Source organism: Labrus bergylta, chromosome 4, assembly GCF_963930695.1.
Source record: "Labrus bergylta chromosome 4, fLabBer1.1, whole genome shotgun sequence".
In the NCBI taxonomy this organism is placed as follows: Eukaryota; Metazoa; Chordata; class Actinopteri; order Labriformes; family Labridae; genus Labrus; species Labrus bergylta.
The window spans coordinates 24,202,686-24,224,516 of record NC_089198.1 but is presented as its reverse complement, the minus strand read 5'-3'; the positions used below and the strand labels follow the sequence as shown (position 1 = coordinate 24,224,516).

General features: G+C 39.0%; 3 protein-coding genes across 4 annotated transcripts; 2 read left to right on the top strand and 1 right to left on the bottom strand.

Annotated features, from left to right (window-relative positions):
* The first annotated feature begins 4,672 nt into the window (after window positions 1–4,672).
* On the top strand, window positions 4,673–9,058 carry arf1 (ADP-ribosylation factor 1). Its single transcript, XM_020649556.3, has 5 exons — window positions 4,673–4,800; window positions 5,691–5,878; window positions 6,030–6,140; window positions 6,264–6,388; window positions 7,290–9,058. Exons 2-5 carry the CDS (start codon window positions 5,740–5,742, stop codon window positions 7,446–7,448), a joined length of 534 nt encoding a protein of 177 aa, XP_020505212.1. The 5' UTR covers window positions 4,673–4,800; window positions 5,691–5,739; the 3' UTR covers window positions 7,449–9,058.
* A 938-nt stretch (window positions 9,059–9,996) lies between these two features.
* Window positions 9,997–14,892, bottom strand: c4h1orf35 (chromosome 4 C1orf35 homolog). Of its 2 annotated transcripts, XM_065954183.1 has the most exons (9): window positions 14,753–14,892; window positions 14,378–14,599; window positions 12,527–12,677; window positions 12,382–12,427; window positions 12,185–12,267; window positions 11,901–11,973; window positions 11,653–11,732; window positions 11,388–11,510; window positions 9,997–10,550 (listed from the first exon to the last, which is right to left on the bottom strand). In XM_065954183.1, exons 2-9 carry the CDS (start codon window positions 14,472–14,474, stop codon window positions 10,295–10,297), a joined length of 909 nt encoding a protein of 302 aa, XP_065810255.1. In that variant the 5' UTR covers window positions 14,475–14,599; window positions 14,753–14,892; the 3' UTR covers window positions 9,997–10,294. The 2 variants fall into 2 exon arrangements, with proteins under 2 accessions (XP_065810255.1, XP_020505208.1); XM_020649552.3 differs by having other exon boundaries at window positions 14,378–14,849.
* LOC109995729 (guanylate kinase) lies at window positions 14,874–21,783 on the top strand. The gene is made up of 7 exons (XM_020649553.3): window positions 14,874–15,013; window positions 18,287–18,400; window positions 18,763–18,804; window positions 18,905–19,140; window positions 19,477–19,561; window positions 19,657–19,742; window positions 20,253–21,783. The coding sequence occupies exons 1-7, from the start codon at window positions 14,980–14,982 to the stop codon at window positions 20,289–20,291; spliced, it is 636 nt and encodes a 211-aa protein (XP_020505209.2). The 5' UTR covers window positions 14,874–14,979; the 3' UTR covers window positions 20,292–21,783.
* Window positions 21,784–21,831: the final 48 nt, after the last annotated feature.

The following is a 21,831-nucleotide window of genomic DNA, read 5'->3' as shown; positions in this document are numbered from 1 at the left end:
ACAAACAAGATTTGAATTGCATCATTAGTTACAGAAGCACAAGTGTTCACAGTTAGAGATCAGTTGTTACATCAAGGAGGAAAAACATAATTGTGCACAAGAAGGTTTTTTGCAATATTCTGATACATGCATAAAATAAACAGGGGCATGTTTCCTTAACTTTCTCTTGTAGTTTATTGCATTTCATAGCCTTCATTTCCTTACAATTAGATCACTTGTTTTCCATAAACTGTGCTGTCAATGTTCATGAGAACAATATTCACCTGATAATGACTCAATATGGAAGCTAAACATTTCCGCATGTACCCAGGGCGGAGTGCTAAATGTTATGTAAATCCCTTTTACGACCTTTTCAAGCTGCCGACAATCGCCATTCAAAGGTGATTGGCAGCCGACACCAGTGCACATTTATCCTTTTGCCCCTGGCGGTCTCTCTCTGTAGCGCCCCCTACTGTGAGAGGCGTGGGGTAGGGTGCCCAGTGGCACTTGTTGCCAATGGATAAAGCCAGCATGGATCCTCTCATGGCAGCGGTGCCGGGCGTTGTAATAATGTTCGGTTTGTTTTCTGCGTCACACCTCCTTTGGTACGTTGCCCGACCTATAATCCAGAACATGAGTCGCAGAGGGAGGCATCCCATGCCTGTCCATCCGAGTTCCAACACTGCTTAGCCCAACCAGCTTCTTTGTACGACTCACACTACTGGTTGCCTGTGGGCCATTTCATAATGTAAAGCTATTAACATGATTATTATGAGTATGAAACCCCTCCCGACATAAAGTAATTGCACAATAAGTGGAATAGTGAAGGTTCACAAAATAAAAATAAAAAACTTTCTTCTTATCCATACACACTTTTGCATTCACACAATTTCTCTTCCTTTAGCCTCGTCACACACACACACACACACACACCAGATCAGCGTTCCCAAGCCCCTTACCGAGTGTTTTTATCCTTGCTAGGCCTTGACTCAGAGGGGAGTAAGGCCCCTACTGAGATCTTAACCCACTTCCTGCAAAGCCTTTTTGGCCCCTTGGCAGCCCTCTTCCATTCACAAACAATCTTCATCAGCCAGACACTTCCTTTGATTAGGGCATGACTGACTCAGCAACTTCTATGAAAATTATCAGGTAATGTACACGTTTCAGGAAATTTCCAAAAGCATATTTCTCCTGCAGCAAAGTGTCGGTTCTTTGAAAATCTCCAGTCCTTTAGCTATCTCTTCGGAGGCCAAGGCCTCCAGGTGAGAATAGGTGTTCTGGGAACACATTTTACACAAATAGAGAGCGGATTAGGAAAGGAGAGACAGTGCAGTCGTGTCTGCGTGTGTGCATGTTTGTGCATGAAGTGTGGGAGAAAGTTGTTAAGCGTGTACACAAGTGGGGTAATCAGAATTTGTTTGTGTTTGTGTGTTCAGGGGGGTTGTGCAGGGTGTGATATATACACCCCCTACTGTCCTTTTTCTCTGTCCACACATCACATCTGACAGTATTTGGGGAGTTATGAAGACGAAAAGGATAGAGGAGGAAGGAGCAGAGCTATTGAAATGGATATATTACTGCTGCCTGTGGAGCAAGGAAAGGAGGATTTCCCCTTGGATCATTATGTGGTACGTTGTTAATATATACAATGTTGTCAACCTTATAATCAGTTCTTTAGGATTTTAGTTTAAACCATTAAGAAATAAAAAGAGACTACTGGGGATGATCTTCAATGCTAGGATTTAGCAGCTGGTCGCTGAGCAAAGTCAAAATATGTGAATAAGCTACAGCAGAAGATACATAAATTAATAAAATGTGCTTTGACAAGTTTCTTTGCAGGTGTTTGCCTTGATCTGTGTTGTTGCACCTCAACACCTGCACCTGTGCTCTGATTGTGTAAAGAGGGAAATTGTGGGTTTGAGGTTTTGAGTTTGTCTTCTTGAGTTTTTCAACAGCTGTATGGATGATTTCTAAACCAGTCATTAGCTCCATTTTCTTCTTGTTGATATAGATTTTTTTTTTTTTTTTAAAGTTGTATGGGGTAGTTGTAGTATTTGGAAATGAGGAATCACAGGACCGGTCAATGATTCAGCAGTTGTTCCACAGTGTGCTGTTTTTTCTTTTTTCCATTGTATATCAACCAGTTCTGTAGTTCATATTAGTCCAAATCATATTGTTAGAACCTAAACGGAATGACAGATTGATTGACAGGTTAATGGTTGGATTTGCTCAAATGTTGTTTAAATGGAAGGTTGTTGGAATGATATTTTAGCTCATTATTTTAGAAAATGTTTTTGCTTTAGATAGTCATAGGGACAGTTCAACAAGGAGAGGGAAAAGCTTTGTGATGAAAATGTGATGTTTTCAACATTTCAGTACTTGGCTAATATTAGCCACACCAATTGTCTAATTTAATGAGTAGTATCCAACAAACAGCCTGTATGTAATTGCTATTACTTTCCAAAAGAAATAGACATAAAAAATGCAAGTGGGATGAACTCAGGTGAGTGTAGAGATTAGTCTCATTGGTCTTTCTATGGTTTTCAAGTAGTTTTTGCAAGGCTTTAAGGTTTGTTTGGGATCCTTGTATACACTTCTCCATAAAGATGCAAAACAGAGGGCATAGCATTTTTCTGAAGAGTGGACTCTTTTCTCCTTAAAAAAGGATGTGGTCAGTTCAGTGCAACTCCAGAGGAGGGAAACTTTCCTGTACTCTACATCTGTGATGTAACACTGGTTGCTTCATATACTGTGGCATCATATTCTCTCTTCCCCTCATTTCATACCCCCTTGTGTTTCTGCTTTCAAACTTAGATTTATCAGTAAATATGATTCTTGATGACTTAAGTCTCATGTTGTTTATTTAGCATATTCTGCGAATGAGATGAGGTATCTTTCTGTCTCTCTTTATAGCTTGATAATATGATCTTCTGATGGTGTGGTCCATTTTGATCTGACTGATTCACTTTAGATACGACTGATTTGCGATTTGCTTTCTGCAGAGTGTGTTTTATACTTCCATGCACTGCACCTTTAGAAGCCTAAAGTCTAGCCATGACTTGACCCCAAGAAGACCCCTCTTTTTTGAAAATTACAATTGGACTCCTTACAAACCTTCTTGAACAAGTTGTGAAATAGCTACATTTTCTCTGGAATTAAAACCATTTGTGGTCCAGATTTAGGCAATACGTTCTAGTATCAGACCTACCATCTTGATTTTAGAAGTCGAAGGAATTCAAACATCTGCAAAAAAAGAAAAGATAAAGTCATTTTTTTTTTTACAAATGTCGTTTATAATCAAAGCTTATTAACACTGATTTATAGTTGATAGTGTGTTGGTAATCCAAACAATTGCTCCTCAGTAAACACCTCCTACACACACACACACACACACACACACACACGCACACACACACACACACACACACACACACACACACACACACACACACACACAGAAACAAAGGAAGACTGCAGTTGCTGTGAAAATATGCTAAAAGCGATCTCTCTGGCATTTGGCAGGGCAAAACCACAAATTATTGTTGCAAAGTGAGACAGCATTATGGGCATTCACTGTGTGGTCCATCACCAGCTATAGATTAATCTCCCCTCCTGCTGTTCTTTGCTGCCCTTGTCCCCTCCTGCTGCCCCCTCTGCTGGGGGTAGCAGGCATAGTTGACCCTGGTTAAAATTCAACTGGCCCAACAATAACATGGTTAGACTTTCACTTAATGGCCTTGTCATGGATCAAAAGGAGGTGGAAGTGGCAGAGTTTACAAAAGGAACACCACCATAGATATAGATGAAATTGTACTGTACCTTATTAGAGACTGCAGGTCATCACCAGGATGTACCTGCTTTTCCTCTTCATGAGCATCATCCAGAGAATAGGCAAAGATTAAATAGAGCGCATATGACCATTTCATCCCGGAGTTTTCATACTCTTCCTATTCGGGACCACCTACATTGAGCCAGATTAGTTCCTAGACTCATACTCAGATAAAGTAGGTGAAAAAATATATTTTATTGCACATGTGTTTAGTGTTATTTAAGGGCATGTATTGTGAATAATAAGATAGCTAGGGATCAATGTCATCATGGGCATTACACAGTTATAATTTGCACTTTAAAAAATAATGAAAAAACATCTTTACTTACTATGTATATTAAGCAGGAATACCTAGATTATGCAATTATTAAGTCTCATTTAGGAAGTCATCATTATATTACAAGAGGATCAAGAGGGCCATAGAAAACAGCTGAATGCTCAGGTACAAACCTAATAATTATATCTGAAATGTAAGACTTTAAGGTCCAGCTAAAATCATCATCTTCACACCCTTTGAAATAAGTTGTCCATTTGGGTTAACAATAAATGCTTCATCATTGTAAAGCAATTTTTATGCATGTAAACATACATTACTACATATGACTTCAGCTAGCCTAATTATGTTATTAAGCATTTAATATGATGCTAACAGTAAACCCCCAGTTTTTAATATTGTCATCACTAGATTTTACTCTTAGCAATGGTGTTTGCATGCCAATACATTGTTAATGAACTGTGAATACCTTAATACGTTTTGCATAGAGTTTTCAAATGCTAGATACGATTATTTGAGGAAAAATAAGCAAATTTACCGAAATTAAACAACTTCAAGAGCGCTTGAACGTCGGGTGTAATTCTCCCCTCAGCCACTGGGAACAACAACACCTCTTTGCCGGAAGTGTTGACAGTCCTGGACCCCTGACGTGTCAAATCGCCATTTTTACATCCTGAGGAAGGAAACGCCTTGGAGAAAGAAGGAAAATATCAACTTTGTAAGTTTGAAAGATAGACTAATATTAAGGCAATTGAATGCAGTTTTTGTTTCGCGTAACATGACGGCATAAAAAGTCATTTGTTCACTCGTAAAAGTGTCTTGTTTTCCGCGTTCAAGACGCCAAGAACACCTTAAGAACAGCTGCCATGTTGTGAATTAGAGCTAGTGAGCTAACCTGTTATCCGAGCTACTCTTACAATTTCCGCGTTTCTGTCTCGTTTTCCACACATCTGTAGTTATTACGAAAAACACTCAATCAGGTTTTGGCGTGCTTGAATTAAGTGATTCAAACAAATTGTGATAATTCCGAACCGGTCGTACGACTATTAGCTTTGTACGTGAGATATTTAAGAGCTAAAGTTGTTGCTGTTTTTAGTCAAGTATTTCACATGAGCAGGATTAATGTCAAAGTAACATGTTAAATCCACTTGAGTCGTATTTTACGAAAATACTGGGGTCATGATATTTGACACGGATGTTTCCAAAGACTCCTATCGACTTAATGCTCTTGTAAAGATGTGAAGTGAAGCAAAGGCTGTAAAAAAAAAAAAGTGGTATAAACTTGCTGTGCAAACATAGTACACATATATTCATAGGTTGCATGGAAAATCCAGTCTGTTGCTGGTTTGCAAAGATTATGTTATGTGATTGGCTGACTTTTTCTTGTTCTGTGCCACTTAGTGTCCCAAAATGCAAAAAAAACAAAAAAAACAGTAAATCATCACATTTGGAAAGTTAGATTATTATAATATATTACTCAGAATGAACACAACTGTTAATATTCTTTTGTAATGACATGATTAAGTTTCACTCATGACACATTAGTCACCTGCTTCCCTTCCAACCTGATTTTGATTTAATGCTGACTGATGTGTTTTCTCTCCTCAGGGTTTTTTGATTTTTCTAAACCTAAAGTAGGTTACCATCACGAGCTGCCATGGGGAACTTTTTCGCAATGCTCTTCAATATTAAGAAGGACATGAGGATCCTCATGGTGGGTTTGGATGCCGCTGGAAAGACAACAATTTTGTACAAGCTTAAACTAGGAGAGATTGTGACTACGATTCCCACGATAGGTAAGTCTCTTATGTGGCTGTTGCAATTCATTTTTTTACAATCAGATGCAATAATAATCTTCTTAGAAGCCAGATAACATGTGTTGTGTGGCCTTATTAGTGCTAAACTATATATTTCAGATATTGTATTATATTGTGTTTTTCCCTTCAGGTTTTAATGTTGAGACAGTAGAGTACAAGAACATCAGTTTCACTGTATGGGATGTCGGCGGGCAAGACAAAATCCGACCGCTTTGGCGTCACTACTTCCAGAACACACAAGGTTTGTTTTTCAAAACCATCTCCCCGACATGTGTTGGCTGTATGTGTTTTCTATAGTATTCCCTTAATGTACACTAAGAACAATGCATATCAAACACACAAACTCCATTGGCTCTTGTTCCAGGTCTCATCTTTGTTGTGGACAGCAACGACAGAGAGCGAATTGCTGAGGCTCGTGAAGAGCTCATGAGAATGTTGGCAGAGGATGAGCTCCGTGATGCTGTGCTATTAGTATTTGCCAACAAACAGGTAAGTCATACTTCATAGGGATGGGCATTTGGATTCAAGTATTATTGTTACGAAATGTATTGTTATTGCCTACTTCATGACTCACTCTAATGCTGTTGCTCTGAGGTGGCTGCTACGCTATCTATAGTGTGCTGGTTATCACAACCAGGTAGGATAAGGTTCTTACTTACAGATCTTATTGGGGAAAAAAGAGAGAGAGAAATTAAAGCGCAGTCCGTAAGTCTTTTGTGAAAACTACCTTGTCACCTCTTTGCAGATGACCTCTTATTTCACTGTGTTCTTATCAACAAAGCTCAACAGAGCACATCCCAGTCAATATATTCATCATAAACTTGCCAATATTGTTTTCCTAGTAGAATTACCATTTCCTATTCCTGCTAACAAATGACTTGACGAGAGATCGGCCAGTGTTTGTCTGAAGCTGTCTTCTCCTGTTAAGGAAAACGTTTTGGGGGAGAAAACTGTCCTGATACACATGTTTACATTTTATTTAGCTTTCACTGCTTAAGCATTTTGCTAAATTTGTTGAAATACTTCACATACATCACTTTGGGCCTGTAAGTCACCATTCTGCCTGTTAAGTTAGATAAGATGATGTCTGACTGGAAACATTGACATTTTGGAAGGGGGTTGCCTAGATTTATCATTTCTATAGATTCGAGCAGATACTTACAGATTTAAGTTACATTACCAAAACATGGTCATTAATCACATATCTTCATTTATCTGCATATTGAACAAATACTGAAATCGAGGAACCTGAGTATTTATGCCAACCCCTAACACTTAGTCTCGTTATAAGCAGGTGTATATTATAAACCGTTTCCTGAACATGTTCCCTCTCAAGCGGGATGAATTCATAGAGTCGGTCTTAAATGTGTTCTGTGTTTATTGTCTGCAGGACCTTCCGAATGCCATGAATGCAGCAGAACTCACAGACAAGATGGGGCTTCACTCCCTACGTGACAAAAACTGGTACATCCAGGCAACCTGTGCCACCAGCGGGCAGGGCCTCTACGAAGGACTGGACTGGTTGTCTAGTCAGCTCAAGAACCGTTAATATCACCTGCTATCCAAAACTAGTCCACTCCAGACCCTGGTCTGTCCTCTTAGTTGCGTGCTCCAGAGGTACTTCACCAACAAATATGGCAAAGGAGGGGTTGATTTATTCTTGTAAAGATAAAGATTTTTTTTTTATTATTATTGAAATGTAAATATAAGTATATTTGGTAATTTAGTAGCTTGTTACACCCTCTCAAATCATACAGTTTATGTCTCTTTCTTCAGCCGTATGTGCTTTGAAAATGAAAATGGAGGACAGGAATTAGAATTTACTAACCATTTTTTATAATGCAGGGCTTATTGGTGTATAAAAAACAAACTTTAGCCGTTTTCACAGATGCACTCCGGATAATATCTAGATAATTACAGGAGGACTTCTCCGGAGATTCTCCCACCCTAGCTGTTCACGCTTCTCACAGCGGGGGACTATCCCTGTCAGAGGGGAGGGGGGATCAGGCGAAAAATGCAGCTGTTTGCATTCACATATAGCCTAAAGCCCCTCCGGGTAGCCTAATCTCCGGAGTTTTTCAGGAGATTTCCATATGTGTGAAAATGGTGAGCACTGATGCACTGCTTGCTTCTACTGTAGTTACTTTAAACAGTGAGTACATTTTCTAGCTCACCAAATTACCATTAAGTAAACACTGGTTTGAACTCTTTTTTTTTTTCTTCCATTCTTAAGTAAATCTGTCTACTGTCCTCGAACACTTACCAGCCTTTGTCGTACAGTATGTTTGCCTTTATGGAGATATGCTGCAATAATCTCATGTCTACCTGCTTTATGGGTGTTTTAAAGGTAGTCTGCTGAGTCAGCATTGGACTTTTATATTTGACAAGACTCAGGATTATCAGATGTTGCCTTTGTAATACACTTGTTGGAATGATGTGGTCTTTAAGGAAATGCATATCAACATGGTGTTTACATCATTAGGCTGCACTGAAACCACTACTCTACTGAGAACTCACTTCAACACTCCCCATTATGTAGCTTGTGTCAGGTTGTTTAGCCTTAACACTACAATGACCATATTGTCTTTGCCAAAGGCTTTAACTAACAGATTATGCATTGTGTCATTGAAAAGTTTAAAGCTGTTTTTTTATTTTTTTTTATCGTAATACAAACAAAATGTCATCTAAGTGTTAAATATGGTGTCAGTTTCTTCCTGTGCCGCTCATGTCCTTTGGGTCAACAGGGGGACACACAGTTGCCTTCTCATACAAACCACGTGATGTCATTTATTTACAAACAAGGTATGGGTGTGTGTGTTTGTTTTTTTTACCGCTCTGAAGATGTCTTGGGGATGCATTTAACAATGTTCTAAACTGCCTTAATATTTGAAAACTATGTTAATCTCAAATGTTTGTTTTCTATTTAAAGTTTTTTTTTCAAGGGAAAATCACTAATTAAAATATCGGGATGAAAAAATGTTTCTTCTGCTGATTTTCATTCTAATTTACACCATGCAGAAAAAATGGTTAATGATGTCTGAACTTGATTAATCACATGTATACTTTATAATTTTTAACTTCTAAATATAATGTATTTTTGAGATTAGTCAATAAGGTTAAGCACTAGGTAACTAATAAAAGATGTAGTAGCTGTTGTCACTCAGACTTCTGTTTTATGCAATTTTATAAATCCAATTCTATTTATTATTAAATTATATTTTATTTTTTTGTATGTTTGGACAAACACTGCCATTAACTGAGATCCATTTGGAACTATTATAGGCAGTTAAACCTATGAGGCTATCTGACATTTAAGACTGGAACTATAACGTCATCGATAAAATACTAAAATTTAACAACAGGCCTAAAAATCGGTGTCATGGCAACCTGTTGTGGCGGTCACCCTTTGACCTCCAGAGTAATGTGGTGTAAACCACCTAATGTTGGGGTTAAAGCAGTAATGTAGAGAATACACCCTGGTTCACATTGTTTAGGGGTGGCAATCTAGGCCGGCATTCCTGCAGGTTGATTAGGCTGCCGTGGTCAATGCAGTCAAGCCTGTAAAACATGGCAGACAGTATGGTGTCGGTGGAAGAGAAGGGAGTTTGAGTCTTAGGTCCCTCATAGGGCTGCTTTGTATGGACTTCTCTCCTGCTGCTCCATCAGCTTGGTTTGTGTGTGGCAGTCTAACGGTACTTGATCATATAAAAGGACCAGCCTGGTGTTTTGCACTCTGCTTTATGAATGCCTTGCTCTTTTTCAGAGCACCCACCAGGTGCCCGCCGGCAGAATACCCTCTTTCAGACCAATTCAAGGCAAATGCAAACACTACAGTCTATTATGACCAGTGGAGAGCATTCCAATGGTGTCACACCAGTCAGGGAGCTAACCCAGAACGGTGAGGGATTAAGAAGCACTGGCACAATTGAGAAAAGAAAAAAGGACCTGAGCTGCTGAGAAGTGCAAGAAGCACAGTGGGATGGAGGAGAGAGGCAAAAAAGACCAAGGCGTCAGGGAGTATCGGGGGAAAGAACATTTTTTAAAAACCCACTTGCTTGACTTCTTTTCAAATATAAGATTTCTTTGCAACAGATGGCTGAGCTTTCCAACACTTTATTCATAATTTTCTCCGTAAATCTGAAGATCAATGATACAAAAATAACTGTGACAAAGCCAACTTTACTCAACAGTCTCAACATTAAAACCTGAAGGGAAAACATATGTATTGGTTAAAAGTAAAAGCATGTGTCTTAAAGCGTTGACCTGTCTCCAGTGTGTTTGATCATTCAGGGTAAATGAGGTCCTCAGGGCTAGCCAGGCTGCTGTAGAGCGTTCTGTCCGCATTAAGCGTCTTTGAATTGTGTGGGGGTGTGGGGGGGGGGGGTAGGAAGGACATTAGTCGTCCGAGTCTGTGTCGTGGCGCCGCCTGTGGCTTTGTGTGGCACCAGCAGGGGCCGTCTTGTGGCTGACAGGGTTACGGGGGACAGGAGACCCCCCGTCCGAGGAGTCTGTGTCATGCCGTTGCTGCCGATGATGGGGGTAGGCGGGCTGCCGGTCGGCCTTTGCTCCCCCCCTTGAATGGCTGTCATGGGGTTTGGCTCCACTCTGACTATGGTATGATGGATTATGATGATGGTGGTCCTTTCTCTGCCTGAAGAGGAAAAGGAAACCAACAATACATGACTGGGTCGTGGTGGATCAGGTATGTTATGAGGCTAGGGGAGAAGAAGCTGCGAGACAAACTTTATAGTAACATTCACAGAAAATAAGAAGAATAATTCACAGTGAAAATAACTGTTGAGTATTTGTTCTCTTTGTCAAACTATTTATATCAAACATTTTGAACTCTACCATTATATACCTAGTTTAACTGACAAACACCAGCATGATTCTTTTTTTTTTTTTTTTAAAAGCCTTACATTTCAAAGTGGCATACCCTTCCAAGTGTCTTATTTGACAGATTTACAAGAAATGTATGAGATATTTGACTAAAAAGATAACGCTTCATGATGCTGAGTGTAGGAGTTTGCCTCTAAAAAGTGCCTCAGTGCCCTCTAGTGCCGACAGAGAAAAGCTTTTCAATCTGTAGGCACAATAGAATAAACACATGTACCATAAGTTCCAGTGAAATGCAATATCAACCATTGATGCAATCTAACAATGATATGAATTTTGGTCTTGAGGAGGAGTCAAACTTTTTAGTTTTATAGTCAGTCAACAAACAAAGACAGCTGTGACAGTCATCGGTATGTGCCATATGTAGGTAGATAGGTATGAGCCTAAGCATGCTGATGTGTCCGATGTCTTTCATGTTGTGATGTTATGGTGTAGAATGTATTGTTTTACATTTAACTGAGGCTCCTTACAAACCATGACAATACATTTCCATCATTTGTAAAGTTTTGCTTAGGAGGGGGTTATTCCACATACATGATAACATGTTATTTAAGCCATACTTTGTAGTGTTCCTGTTAGAAAAATAACAAACTTCTTTCTGTTGTCGTCTGACTCCGAGGAGGATGAGTCTCTTCTTTGCCTTTTCTTCTTTTTTTCCTTCTTCTTCTTCTCCTTTTTGCTCTTTTTTTCTTTCTTTTTCTTTTTGCTCTCGTGTCTAGAGAGTGGGATAATTATTACGGAATTTTAAAAAAGCTGAAACTTGATACAGGGTGTGCTTTTTGTGAAACATCATACAGGTTTGGAATATGTTTTTTTTTTTCCTTGGTGGAAACTTTAATTTTAAAAAGCTGACTCACCGTTGTTCTACTTCCCCCTTTTCTTCACTCTGAGATGTTTTTGTTGCGGAGGTTTCCTGACAGTGCTCTGCTTTGTGGTGCTGTAAAGGAAGCATGCGTTCAATCTTCGCATCAGGCCATAGATCCAGAAGGAGAAACTTGCTATTTGCAAAAGAAATTTCCTGGGCCTTTTTTAGTTCATAGAATCTTAATAATAAACATCTAAACCACAAATCTGTTATTTTTCAAAGCAAAATAAGAAAACTTACAGTGAAAACAGGCAAGCCCATTTTAGCAGCTTCTTTTTCCTTTTGGGAGAGCACCATTTTCTTTGACCCTGTACTGATGGAAACAATCAACAAACACTCAACAATCAGCGCAGTTTGATAAAACACTTTCCTCCGCCTACTTCTCAAGAGGAACAACAAAAATAGAACATGAATAGGGGAAGAGACTGATATTAAAGTTGTTTATATCCTTAGTTGATCGCTGCTCTAGGACAAACCAACACTAATCATTTTGAGATAATCTTACAAACAAGTAAAACAATTACCTGGAGCTTCCCAAGCCTGAGACACGGTCCACATCTCTTTCCTCACCATCAGCTTCTTCTCTCCTGCAAACATCTGCAAGGTCCTGATGACACATTTCAAGGGATTCCAATTATTCAACCTGTTCAATCACGACTTAAGAGTTATTTAAATGTTTACAAGCGTCCAATGGAAAAGACAACCAAACAAAGAGACACACCTCCTTAGTCAAACCAGTTGGTTGCCTCTTTATATTCTTGTGCCCTCTAGATCATGAATGGAGAAGAAAAAATGATATTATATTTGTCAGTTATAGTTGTTGGCTATGTTAAAAAAAACTTTTTTTTATACGATGTTATACATACAGAGCAGCCATCAGTGCTTCATGCTCTGCAGCCTTCACAGCAGCAAGTTCTTCAGCTTTTGACAAAGCAGCGCCGCCTTTTTTGTCTTTTGAATACCATGACAGATCCTTGCCTTTTTGCCACCGTCCTACTGGTGCCATCAAAGAGTTCCCTGTAAAAATGAAGAGAATAGTATAAGAGTGGCTGAGAGAGATATGCTGAAGAAAGTCCATTTTTTAAACTTAAATGTAATGATGAGACAATCTTTAGCTTTCCATACAGACACTGAATTATTGTGCACATTTTCAAATGCCAAAAAACACCAGTGGGAATTATTAAATGGCTTAATGAGGGCAGATTTTCCTTGATGTAACATCTATACATTGACCTTAACAAAAATGTATCATCGCTTAGTCACTCTTATGAGTGCCAATGGAGCTACTCAAAGGATGTTATCCGACAGCCGCTTTGATAAAAGAGCTGCAACAAATTTAAGAAAAAGCTAAAGACCCAGCTCTTTCATGAATACCTACTAACTTAATGATGATGGTTTCGATATCATTGATGATACATGATTGATGACCTCATGCTACACACTGTGTTTTTTTTATTTTTATGAACAAGTTACTGTGTAATTTTATATTATTGTATTTTTTTACATTATTGTATTTTTTTTAATTTAAATAATGTAAATATGTTTGATCTGTTTTTAACTTCTATTTTTATTTTTTATAAGTATATTCCCGTCCCCTGTTTTCTGGAGCTGCTGTAATGCACAAATTTCCCCCACGGGGGATCAATAAAGTTTATCTTTATCTTTATGATGATGATGGTTGTGATGATTGTTTTTGTTTGATAACGATGACTTGAAGATGGTTTCTATACTGATTAGAGGTCTCAAGAACTGCCCTCAATGTTGTGCTTTGCCTCTGGTCACTTCCTGTCAGCACCTGTGTGTCCAATCGGACTCAAAGCTGATTGTTTGCTCTTACTGACATTGTCTCCTTTTTTTTTTCTAGATCCTTGCTTGTGTTGTACTTACTCTCTGATGTACGTCGCTTTGGATAAAAGCGTCTGCTCAGTGAATTGTACAATTGTAGAAAACAATGACTTTTACATAATATATTATCTGGGTTCAGTGATTTACAGTTTTGGCAGCAAAACATAAAAAAGTCAATAAAATACACTGAAAAACTAGTGCCCAAAATACAAAGACATGGTTGATGTGTGCTTGACTAAAATCAAGACATTTTTACATCTGTAGGTAATCTTTTATGTACACTGTTCAAACTATTCAAATTGTACCTCCTCTGACGCAACACATGAATAAAAGTGAAACTGAAACGACACACTTGGGGGTCTGATGCTGATGCTGATCTCACAAAACTCAAATAAAACTGCTGCTTAGTGAACAGGACCACATGCCTTAAAATGTGATTAATGTAATTTGTTAACTGGAGCTCATTAGAACAATAAAATCCGCCCCACAGGTGTGTGTGTGTTTTATCTTTTTCATATCACAGCTGTGGTTGGGTAGCTACGGAAGTCTCGTTTGGCATGCTGACAGCCGTGAGGGGTTCAGAGAGCTGTGAGGCTACGTGTGAGGCAGCATTAAAAAAAACAAACTGAGACCTGCAGCTTGAACACTGGAAAAGTGGACTAAAGCCGACCGACTGGACACCGTGTAATGAGGGACTGTACAGCAGGTATGAAAAAAGAAAGCAGTAATTGTAATAACCGATGCAACAGTGTGCGTGTTGTACAACTGTGATGTGATTGTTGCAAGACCTGCGAGTTAGCAGAGAGCTAATCGCGGCACATCTCGGTGGTGAGAGAGGACTTTGGCTACAAGCTTCTTCTTTTTAGACTTACCGAGGTAATTTTCTCTGTGTTTGTCGACTTTCACGTCGTCCCAGTTGAACTGGTCCTGCCCCCCTCGGATGCCTCCAGATCTTGAGGAACCAAACATGGTTTCTGGGCTACTTTGGAAAAAACAGTTAGTGCAGTTAGCGTCACTCCTCGACTTTTAGCCACACGTAGCTGCGCGAATGGTCAGGCCTTCAGGATTCACTTCATCCGGGTAGTTCAACCTCCCTGTGTGGGAACAAAGTGTTACGTTGTGTTTAGTATGACGACGGAAACTCAACCAGGTAACCAATTCAGCTGGGGTTTTTTTTATTTGTATTTAGATACATCTACAAAGCGTAAGATGAATATTTTTAGTAAAAATCTTTGAGTTGTACAAACTTTGAGTTGTTGTTCTTCTATTCTCTTTGGCTAATGATGCTAAACGTTTCGCTGTGGTGTTGCGCGCATTCTCGCTACTCGCCAACGTGACGTGTTGATGTTTTGGCCCGCAGTGATGACGTAGGAAGCGCAGCTCCATAATGGCTCTAACTGCAAAGAAATAGAACAGAGGAGGGAGAAAAATCTCCGGAGACGGACCCAAAATCTCGGACTAAACTTAGCTCCCGATGTACATGAGATATTTTTCCAGGGTATTGTCAGGTATGGAGGAGGTATTTGTTTTTCTATTGTGTATAAATGATCTGCTGTATCACTGTAGCTTCACTGCCAGTCACATCCCTAAGTGTAAAAGGTCATAAATTGTGTCTGCTATAGCTGTTTAATCTCGCATTGGGCAGACTTATTTAGTATGTGCAACATAAAACATAGTCTAAGATTGTAAAGAAATAAAAACTCCCTAACACAAGGTGCACTTTAGTCTAACAGTGGATTTGTTTTTATCTGTAAGATCATTCTGGCATAAGATAGTAAACACTTGACTATAATAATAAAACATGAGAAGTGCAACTCTGCATTTTCTGTATGATTTATCTGGAGTGGCTCAATGTCTAAGAAGTTGAAATAAGGAGATCACAAGGTAAGATGAGTCAGTGATTAGAAGTGGTTGAAGAAGTGCCCACATTGCAGAAGTCACCTGTACTTTGGATTAAACTCAGGTCTAATTACAGATTTATCCCTCAACTGTTTATAGGTTCTTGCTTTAAATTTCACAACCCTGCACTGGTTATGTACATTTGTTTTGTATAAATCTGTTTTTAACTGCACAGTTTAAGTTTGTTTCATCTAGGGGTATTCTTTAAATCTTTTTTCAGGTTAATATATATGTATGGGAAGGGGGCGTCGGCTTTGTGGTTTAATTTGTAACAAATGTTTCATGTCATGTACGTCTTTGTAACCTGCTACTGGATGCTTTGAATTTCCCTCGGGATCAGTAAAGTATCTATCTATCTATCTGTCTATCTAACTACAACTAGCTGCTACACTGCTCTTAAGATGTGATTAAATGCAGCACTTTCTAGGGTTGTTAAAAGAGACGTTATTTGGTTACTGATTATGATTACATATTTTTAATTTGTGTAACAAAAGAGCGCAAAGTGACATGTTCAGATTGCTGCTTCAATCCAACCAACAGGTAAAAACCCAACATATACAGACATATAAGACAAAGACAGGCATAAAATGACCACATTTGAGAAACCATAAAATGTCCATCATATTTTTATTAAAAGACAGCTAGATTATGTTGATGGATTCATATATTATAATCAACATAAAGTTTTTGTCCTAAAACTGAAAAGCAGACTGGATTGGATTCTTCAGACCTGATAGATTTCACATGATTTGAATTTAGCTACAGGAAATATCAATCACATGGTGTCTAGTGCGCATGGATGAAGTCAAGGACAGTGCAGCTTCCAATTAGTTTAGTGTAAACCTATACGTCTTTCATTTCCTGTCACGCGGCTCTACAAAAGGACGAAAGGATGATTTTACTGTTGGTATTGGATTGGATTGGGTGTGGCAGTAGCTCAGTCTTGGGAACCTGAGGGTTACCGGTTCAAGTCCCAGTGCGGACCAGAAATACGGAAGTTGTTCTGGTAGCTCTCAAGTACTGCCGAGCAAGGCACCGAACCCTCAACCGCTCTGGTGCGCTCCCTGTGTCGCAGCCCCACTCTGACATCTCTCCACTAATGCATGTCCACCGGTCCTGTTTGTGCATGTGTGTAATGCAGGCCTGTGTGTGTGAGAAGCATGCCCCTAGAACAACAGTGTAAACCTGAATTTCCACCAGGGATTAATAGGGTATTTCAAAATTAAATTGTTAGAGCTGCAAGAATCCGAGGCTTAGCATGGAACATCATATTAGCTCCTGTTGAACAATCACATCTGTGTACAACAAGTGATTTCTGATTCAACTCAGACCAAGATCACTTGCTTATTTATTGACTTCTGCTGTGGAATTGATTGGGGTTTCATTATAATTGAATCAATGTAAAGGTTTTATGTTTTAAATTGGTAACTTTTGTTGTTTTTATAAAGTAAAAATTGTAATGAATCTTAACTTATTGCTCAAGGTGATTACACAAAATAGCATAAAGTCCAACTGGCAGCTGCAGAGCTCTTAAAAAAACAACTTGTTATTCTTCTCCCCCTGGCTCGTGAAAAAGATCTCCAGCTCCTTTAATTTGCCATGTTGACGTTTGTGTGAAGCATTCAAGAGGCAACAGAGAATGACTCTTGTCATCTGCACCTGCAAAGAGAACCCTGCTGCATATTGTCTGCCCAGAGTCAAGAAGGCTCATAACGCTGTGATTTGATTCGTGGTTAAAAACAGTCACTTTCAAAAAAGATGATCTTTTAAATACTTAATTTTTTTAATTTGATACATCTCATAATGTCATGTATGTTTCTGGACTACTTTCTATCCTGTCTGATACCTGACATTGATGTTAGTAACAAGAATTTGTCCAATAATTATTATGGTTAAAGTTACAGTTTTTTTTTTATATAATCGCTCAATAGCAAAACTTCACATTCTGTAGTTTTCAGTAACACTTTCCCGTTATCCAGCATTTTGTTTCAACTATAGAGAACATCACCCAGTTTGTAACTACTGGCTTAATGGAGGGTTTCCTCAGTTTACACTAAAAAAGGTTGTTATTGTGATATCCTATCATTTTGCAAACATGTACACATCAATCGTAGAGAGCAGAATCTATTATGTGAAAACTCGGCCCTGCCCTCTTTTTTCCCCCCCCTCCCTCCTGCATTAAGCAAACAACCTATTCTCACACACCCTCACTTGAATTTCCTTGTCTGCTGGAGCTCTGTGTGCACTGAGGAAACGGTAAGGAGAAACTCTACAGGCATTATTTGTTTAACAATTCCACGTATTTCTTAGAAATAGTTGGAAATGAAAAGAGAAAGACTGTTTGGAATCTATCACGGTACAGAGGAAGTTGAGATGTTGATGGAGCAGTTGTACAAAGATTCATTCTAAAAGTACTGTGTTTATAAGCTTGTGAGTGTTTGACGGCTGCATAGTAAAGTCAACAGGTTTTTAAAGTTGTTTTTAAACGTAAAATGAGAGATTTAAAAGCAGCATTTCCTCTCAGTCTGTTGTATTTATTTGCGCCTGTCCCTTTCACCACAAGCAGAGTAAGGGCTCTCCAATTAGTGGGTCATTTTTCCTCGGGTGTCACTATGGTAACCTCACAGCTTGCAGCTCTGTTGATTGCCTCTCCTCGGAGATGTTATCCACTCGTCATGATTAGAGAAACGCTGGCTTATCATTTTATGGTGCTCATCACACCAGAGCGTGAGTTGTGTAAACATGTTATAGCCGGCTGTGAAAACTGGTTTCTTTTTAAAGCTGACTCATGCCGGAAGACTCTGGTGGATAATATGTGTCACCCCTCCATACGACCTCACCCACCTTCTTTTCCTTTCCTCTCTGCTCCTCCTCCCCTTCAGCTATGGCTGGACCCAGGCCTGTGGTGCTGAGCGGGCCGTCCGGGGCGGGGAAGAGCACGCTGCTGAAGAAGCTCATGAAAGAATACGACAGTGTGTTTGGCTTCAGCGTCTCCCGTAAGTGTGCCGCACCATGTCAGAGCATTTCACATTCATCCTTTTTCAATCTGAGGATCATAAAGAAGATGTAGCTGTATACATTTTACATTTCATATAGAGCTGCAACTACTGGTGTCCTATTGTTTTATTATTCTCTTTGGTAAGCAGTCAAACTGTAAAATGTCCAGAAGTAAAAAGTAAAATACCTTAAAACTAAAAAAAACTAAAAAAACAATTTGAAATCTTCATGAAAACCTTTAACTACATCACAATGATATGAAACAGGAAAAACACCAACCATAGAGACATAATTGCTTCTCTTCGAGCCATTTGTTTCTGACATTTATGACACAGATGTCTTTTTTTTTTTTACTCCTCAGACACAACAAGAAATCCTCGTCCTGGAGAAGTGAATGGCAAAGGTACAACATTCTCCTCTTTTTCAACCACTGTAACCCTTAATCAAATTATATTTGTCCGTGGCACCACAGCTTTCTTAATCCTTATGCTGATGTTTTTCAGATTATCATTTTGTCACACGAGAGGCGATGCAGACGGGGATAGAAAACGGAGACTTCATTGAGCACGCAGAGTTTTCAGGGAACATGTACGGGACGAGTAAAGCGGCTGTGCAAGACGTCCAGGCCAAGAACCTCATCTGTATACTTGACATTGACATGCAGGGTGTGAGGAGCATTAAAAGGGCCGACCTCAATCCCATCTACATCTCTATCCAGCCGCCATCCATGGAGGTCCTGGTAAGCACAGCCAGATATACACTGCATTACATCACCAAACCGCACTGCACTCCTGTGTCACTGCCAGAGAGGAGTTCCTGGGTGTCACCTCAACTTTTCTTTGATCCACAGGCACCTGGTAATACAGGTTTTAATTGTTGCTTTAAATATCCAAGTAGGCAGCCCAGGTTCAAGTCTTACCTGTCGCTCCTTTATCACATGTCATTCCCCACTCTATCCACTGTCCTATCAAATAAGGCAAAAATCCCCACAAATAAATCTTAAAAAATATATATGTGTATACATTTCTGAACGCCCTCTGTTAAATGAGCACTTTGTCGATTTGTGTCGTTTCAGGAACACCGTTTAAGAGGCAGAAAAACGGAGTCAGAGGAGAGCCTCCAGAAGCGTTTACGTGCAGCCAGAGTGGATATGGAGATTAGTAAGTATCTATTCTTTGTCTGCATAAAATGTAATAAAAACGAGCTTTTTAAAAACATAAATCTAAACATAATTCTATCTTCTCTCTCCTTCTAGGTAAAGAGCAAGGATTATTTGATACAGTAATTGTCAATGATAATTTGGAGGAAGCTCATGGGCAGTTAAAGGCAGTTCTTCTTGAGGTGAGTTACTGGTGCAGCACTCACACCTTAACTTGAAATGATCAAAACAAAACAAATGCTACGAGTTGAGCATCAACAAACAGGCTTTATAACATTTGCACAGAAGGCTTCACAGGCTTTTGATTTATGGGAAATTTAAACGAGCCAGTTTAAAGCTAAAACCAAATACTAAACTCAAAGATGAATTAAATCATTTTAAGTGTTAGCATGCCAGGCTAATCAGCTTGATAGCTATGTTAGTAACCCAGCCTTTCTTCTAAGATATTTGAAGTCAGCTTTTAGCTTGAGTATTAGGAGTTACAAGTCCAACATTAAAAAGCCATCTCGCCAAACTTGCTCTTCTTGCACGGTGGAGGCATTCAAGCCAGAGACAGTATTGAACCTGTGCACACTGCTATCTCTTCAGCAAGAGTTGCATGGTCTTGTTCCACATTTTTTTTTATAAATTGTTGTAGATTTGTCTGTTTTTCAAACATTACCTGTGTAGTCATACATTTTTTCTTCTTCTAGGAAATACAAAAGGTCAAGAAAACCAACATGTCTTCGTAGGATACCGCAGCATCCTTGCACCTTTTTAGTCCAGTCGATCCACTCCTCACAAAATCACAGACCTCCTCTCAAGTCGAGAACATTCCCTCCGCTGGTCTGTGAAGCTCAGATGTCCCTTTGACATGGTATTCAGGAAAAGTTATTACCAAATGATATGTAAAGTGGAACATTTTTTTTTTATTATCAACAGGAAGCATTTCCATGTTTTTGTTTTTATTTGTATGACGAAAATATACTCCAACAATGCTTACTTGTAAAGTGTGGGGCTTTGTTTTCAGTGTGTTTGAGGGCAGAGTCGACCGATAAACAACACAAGCGGAGAAACAAAACTCATTCCATTATGTGGACAAACCGGTCTTATCAAGGGTGGGGCAAAGTACAATTCTGGATATCTTGATTAGAGAGAGTTAGTTATGCTACCTCTCATTTGAGGTCTTTCTTTTTCTACAACCCGTCACATCATGGTGATACAGATGTGCAGTGTGATGAATAAATCACAGACTCAGTCAGGGTTTGATCTCAGGCCCCTGCACATGATTAGTTCAGGGGGGGAAACTCCAGCTCTACAACTGATTTCTGAAAATATGGTGGCTGTTTTACTTTCATAAGGTTCATGTAGTATAACTTTACTGATTAAATCAACTATTCCAGTATATCTTCTTACAGGTTGTTGTACATTTTTAGGGTTTGTGCTTGCTAAACTCCATGTAAGTGTTTAAAGTTGTGCTTCAGTAGGATTAAATCCCAGGGTAGAGGTCGAAACAGTTGCTTCAAACAAACCAAGGACACCATATGTCATGAGGATAACCGCTCTAAAATAACAGATGAAATGTTTACTTGGAAGTTGTACATTTTTTTTTATTGTCACTCTATCATGTTGTTGCTTCACCTGTACAGTAAAATGACACTTTTTTGACTTTGAAGGAAAATTAAACACTTTTTATTCTCAGAATGAAACACACCCACGTGTCCTTTAAGATGTCTGAGTAAGTTCTCAGTCATCCAGGTCATGGTCATTTGAAAGCTTGATCCAAAGGAAACTGGACTTGTTAAAGATCTTGACCAGCCCAGTTGCCTTTGGATCAAGCTTCGAAGTCCTTTAGACTTTCTGTAATTTGTTATGTTTTGCCATTAACAACTTTCTCTCAAACACAGTGAAAGCATACTTAATTATTTTTAGACACTTTTGTAGTACCAGTCCTTTGCAGAACGGTTTCTGTTATTTAAATTGTCAACCTAAATACATTTATAATGTGTAACTGTTACATTATAGACATTTAGATGCATGAAGTCATCTGATTTGATTTGTACCATGTAACCGGCCCTTACTAGAACGTGTTTTGTGAAAAAATGTCATTGTGTATGTCTAATCCATAAAACCTCCAACAGTACCACCGTTATTTCTGTTAACATTGAAATACATTTGTCACAGTACAATAGTGGAAGAAGACTGTGCCGTATGTGTTCTATAAATAAGAAGTGGTGAAAGAAACTGGCTCCACTTATTTTTTGCAGTACATTTATTTGATTCAGATTTAAC

Excerpts from the sequence above, each read along its gene's own strand:
- arf1 (XM_020649556.3), top strand. The coding sequence starts at position 5,740 with ATGGGGAACTTTTTCGCAATGCTCTTCAATATTAAGAAGGACATGAGG. Across the intron at positions 6,141-6,263 it reads CTACTTCCAGAACACACAAG|GTCTCATCTTTGTTGTGGAC; the intron begins GTTTGTTTTTCA and ends CTCTTGTTCCAG. Across the intron at positions 6,389-7,289 it reads TAGTATTTGCCAACAAACAG|GACCTTCCGAATGCCATGAA; the intron begins GTAAGTCATACT and ends TATTGTCTGCAG.
- c4h1orf35 (XM_065954183.1), bottom strand. The coding sequence starts at position 14,474 with ATGTTTGGTTCCTCAAGATCTGGAGGCATCCGAGGGGGGCAGGACCAG. Across the intron at positions 12,678-14,377 it reads ACACAGAGAAAATTACCTCG|GGAACTCTTTGATGGCACCA; the intron begins GTAAGTCTAAAA and ends TCATTTTTACAG. Across the intron at positions 10,551-11,387 it reads TCAGACGACAACAGAAAGAA|GCAGAGAAAGGACCACCATC; the intron begins GTTTGTTATTTT and ends TTTCCTCTTCAG.
- LOC109995729 (XM_020649553.3), top strand. The coding sequence starts at position 14,980 with ATGTACATGAGATATTTTTCCAGGGTATTGTCAG. Across the intron at positions 18,401-18,762 it reads GTTTGGCTTCAGCGTCTCCC|ACACAACAAGAAATCCTCGT; the intron begins GTAAGTGTGCCG and ends TTTACTCCTCAG. Across the intron at positions 18,805-18,904 it reads TGGAGAAGTGAATGGCAAAG|ATTATCATTTTGTCACACGA; the intron begins GTACAACATTCT and ends GATGTTTTTCAG.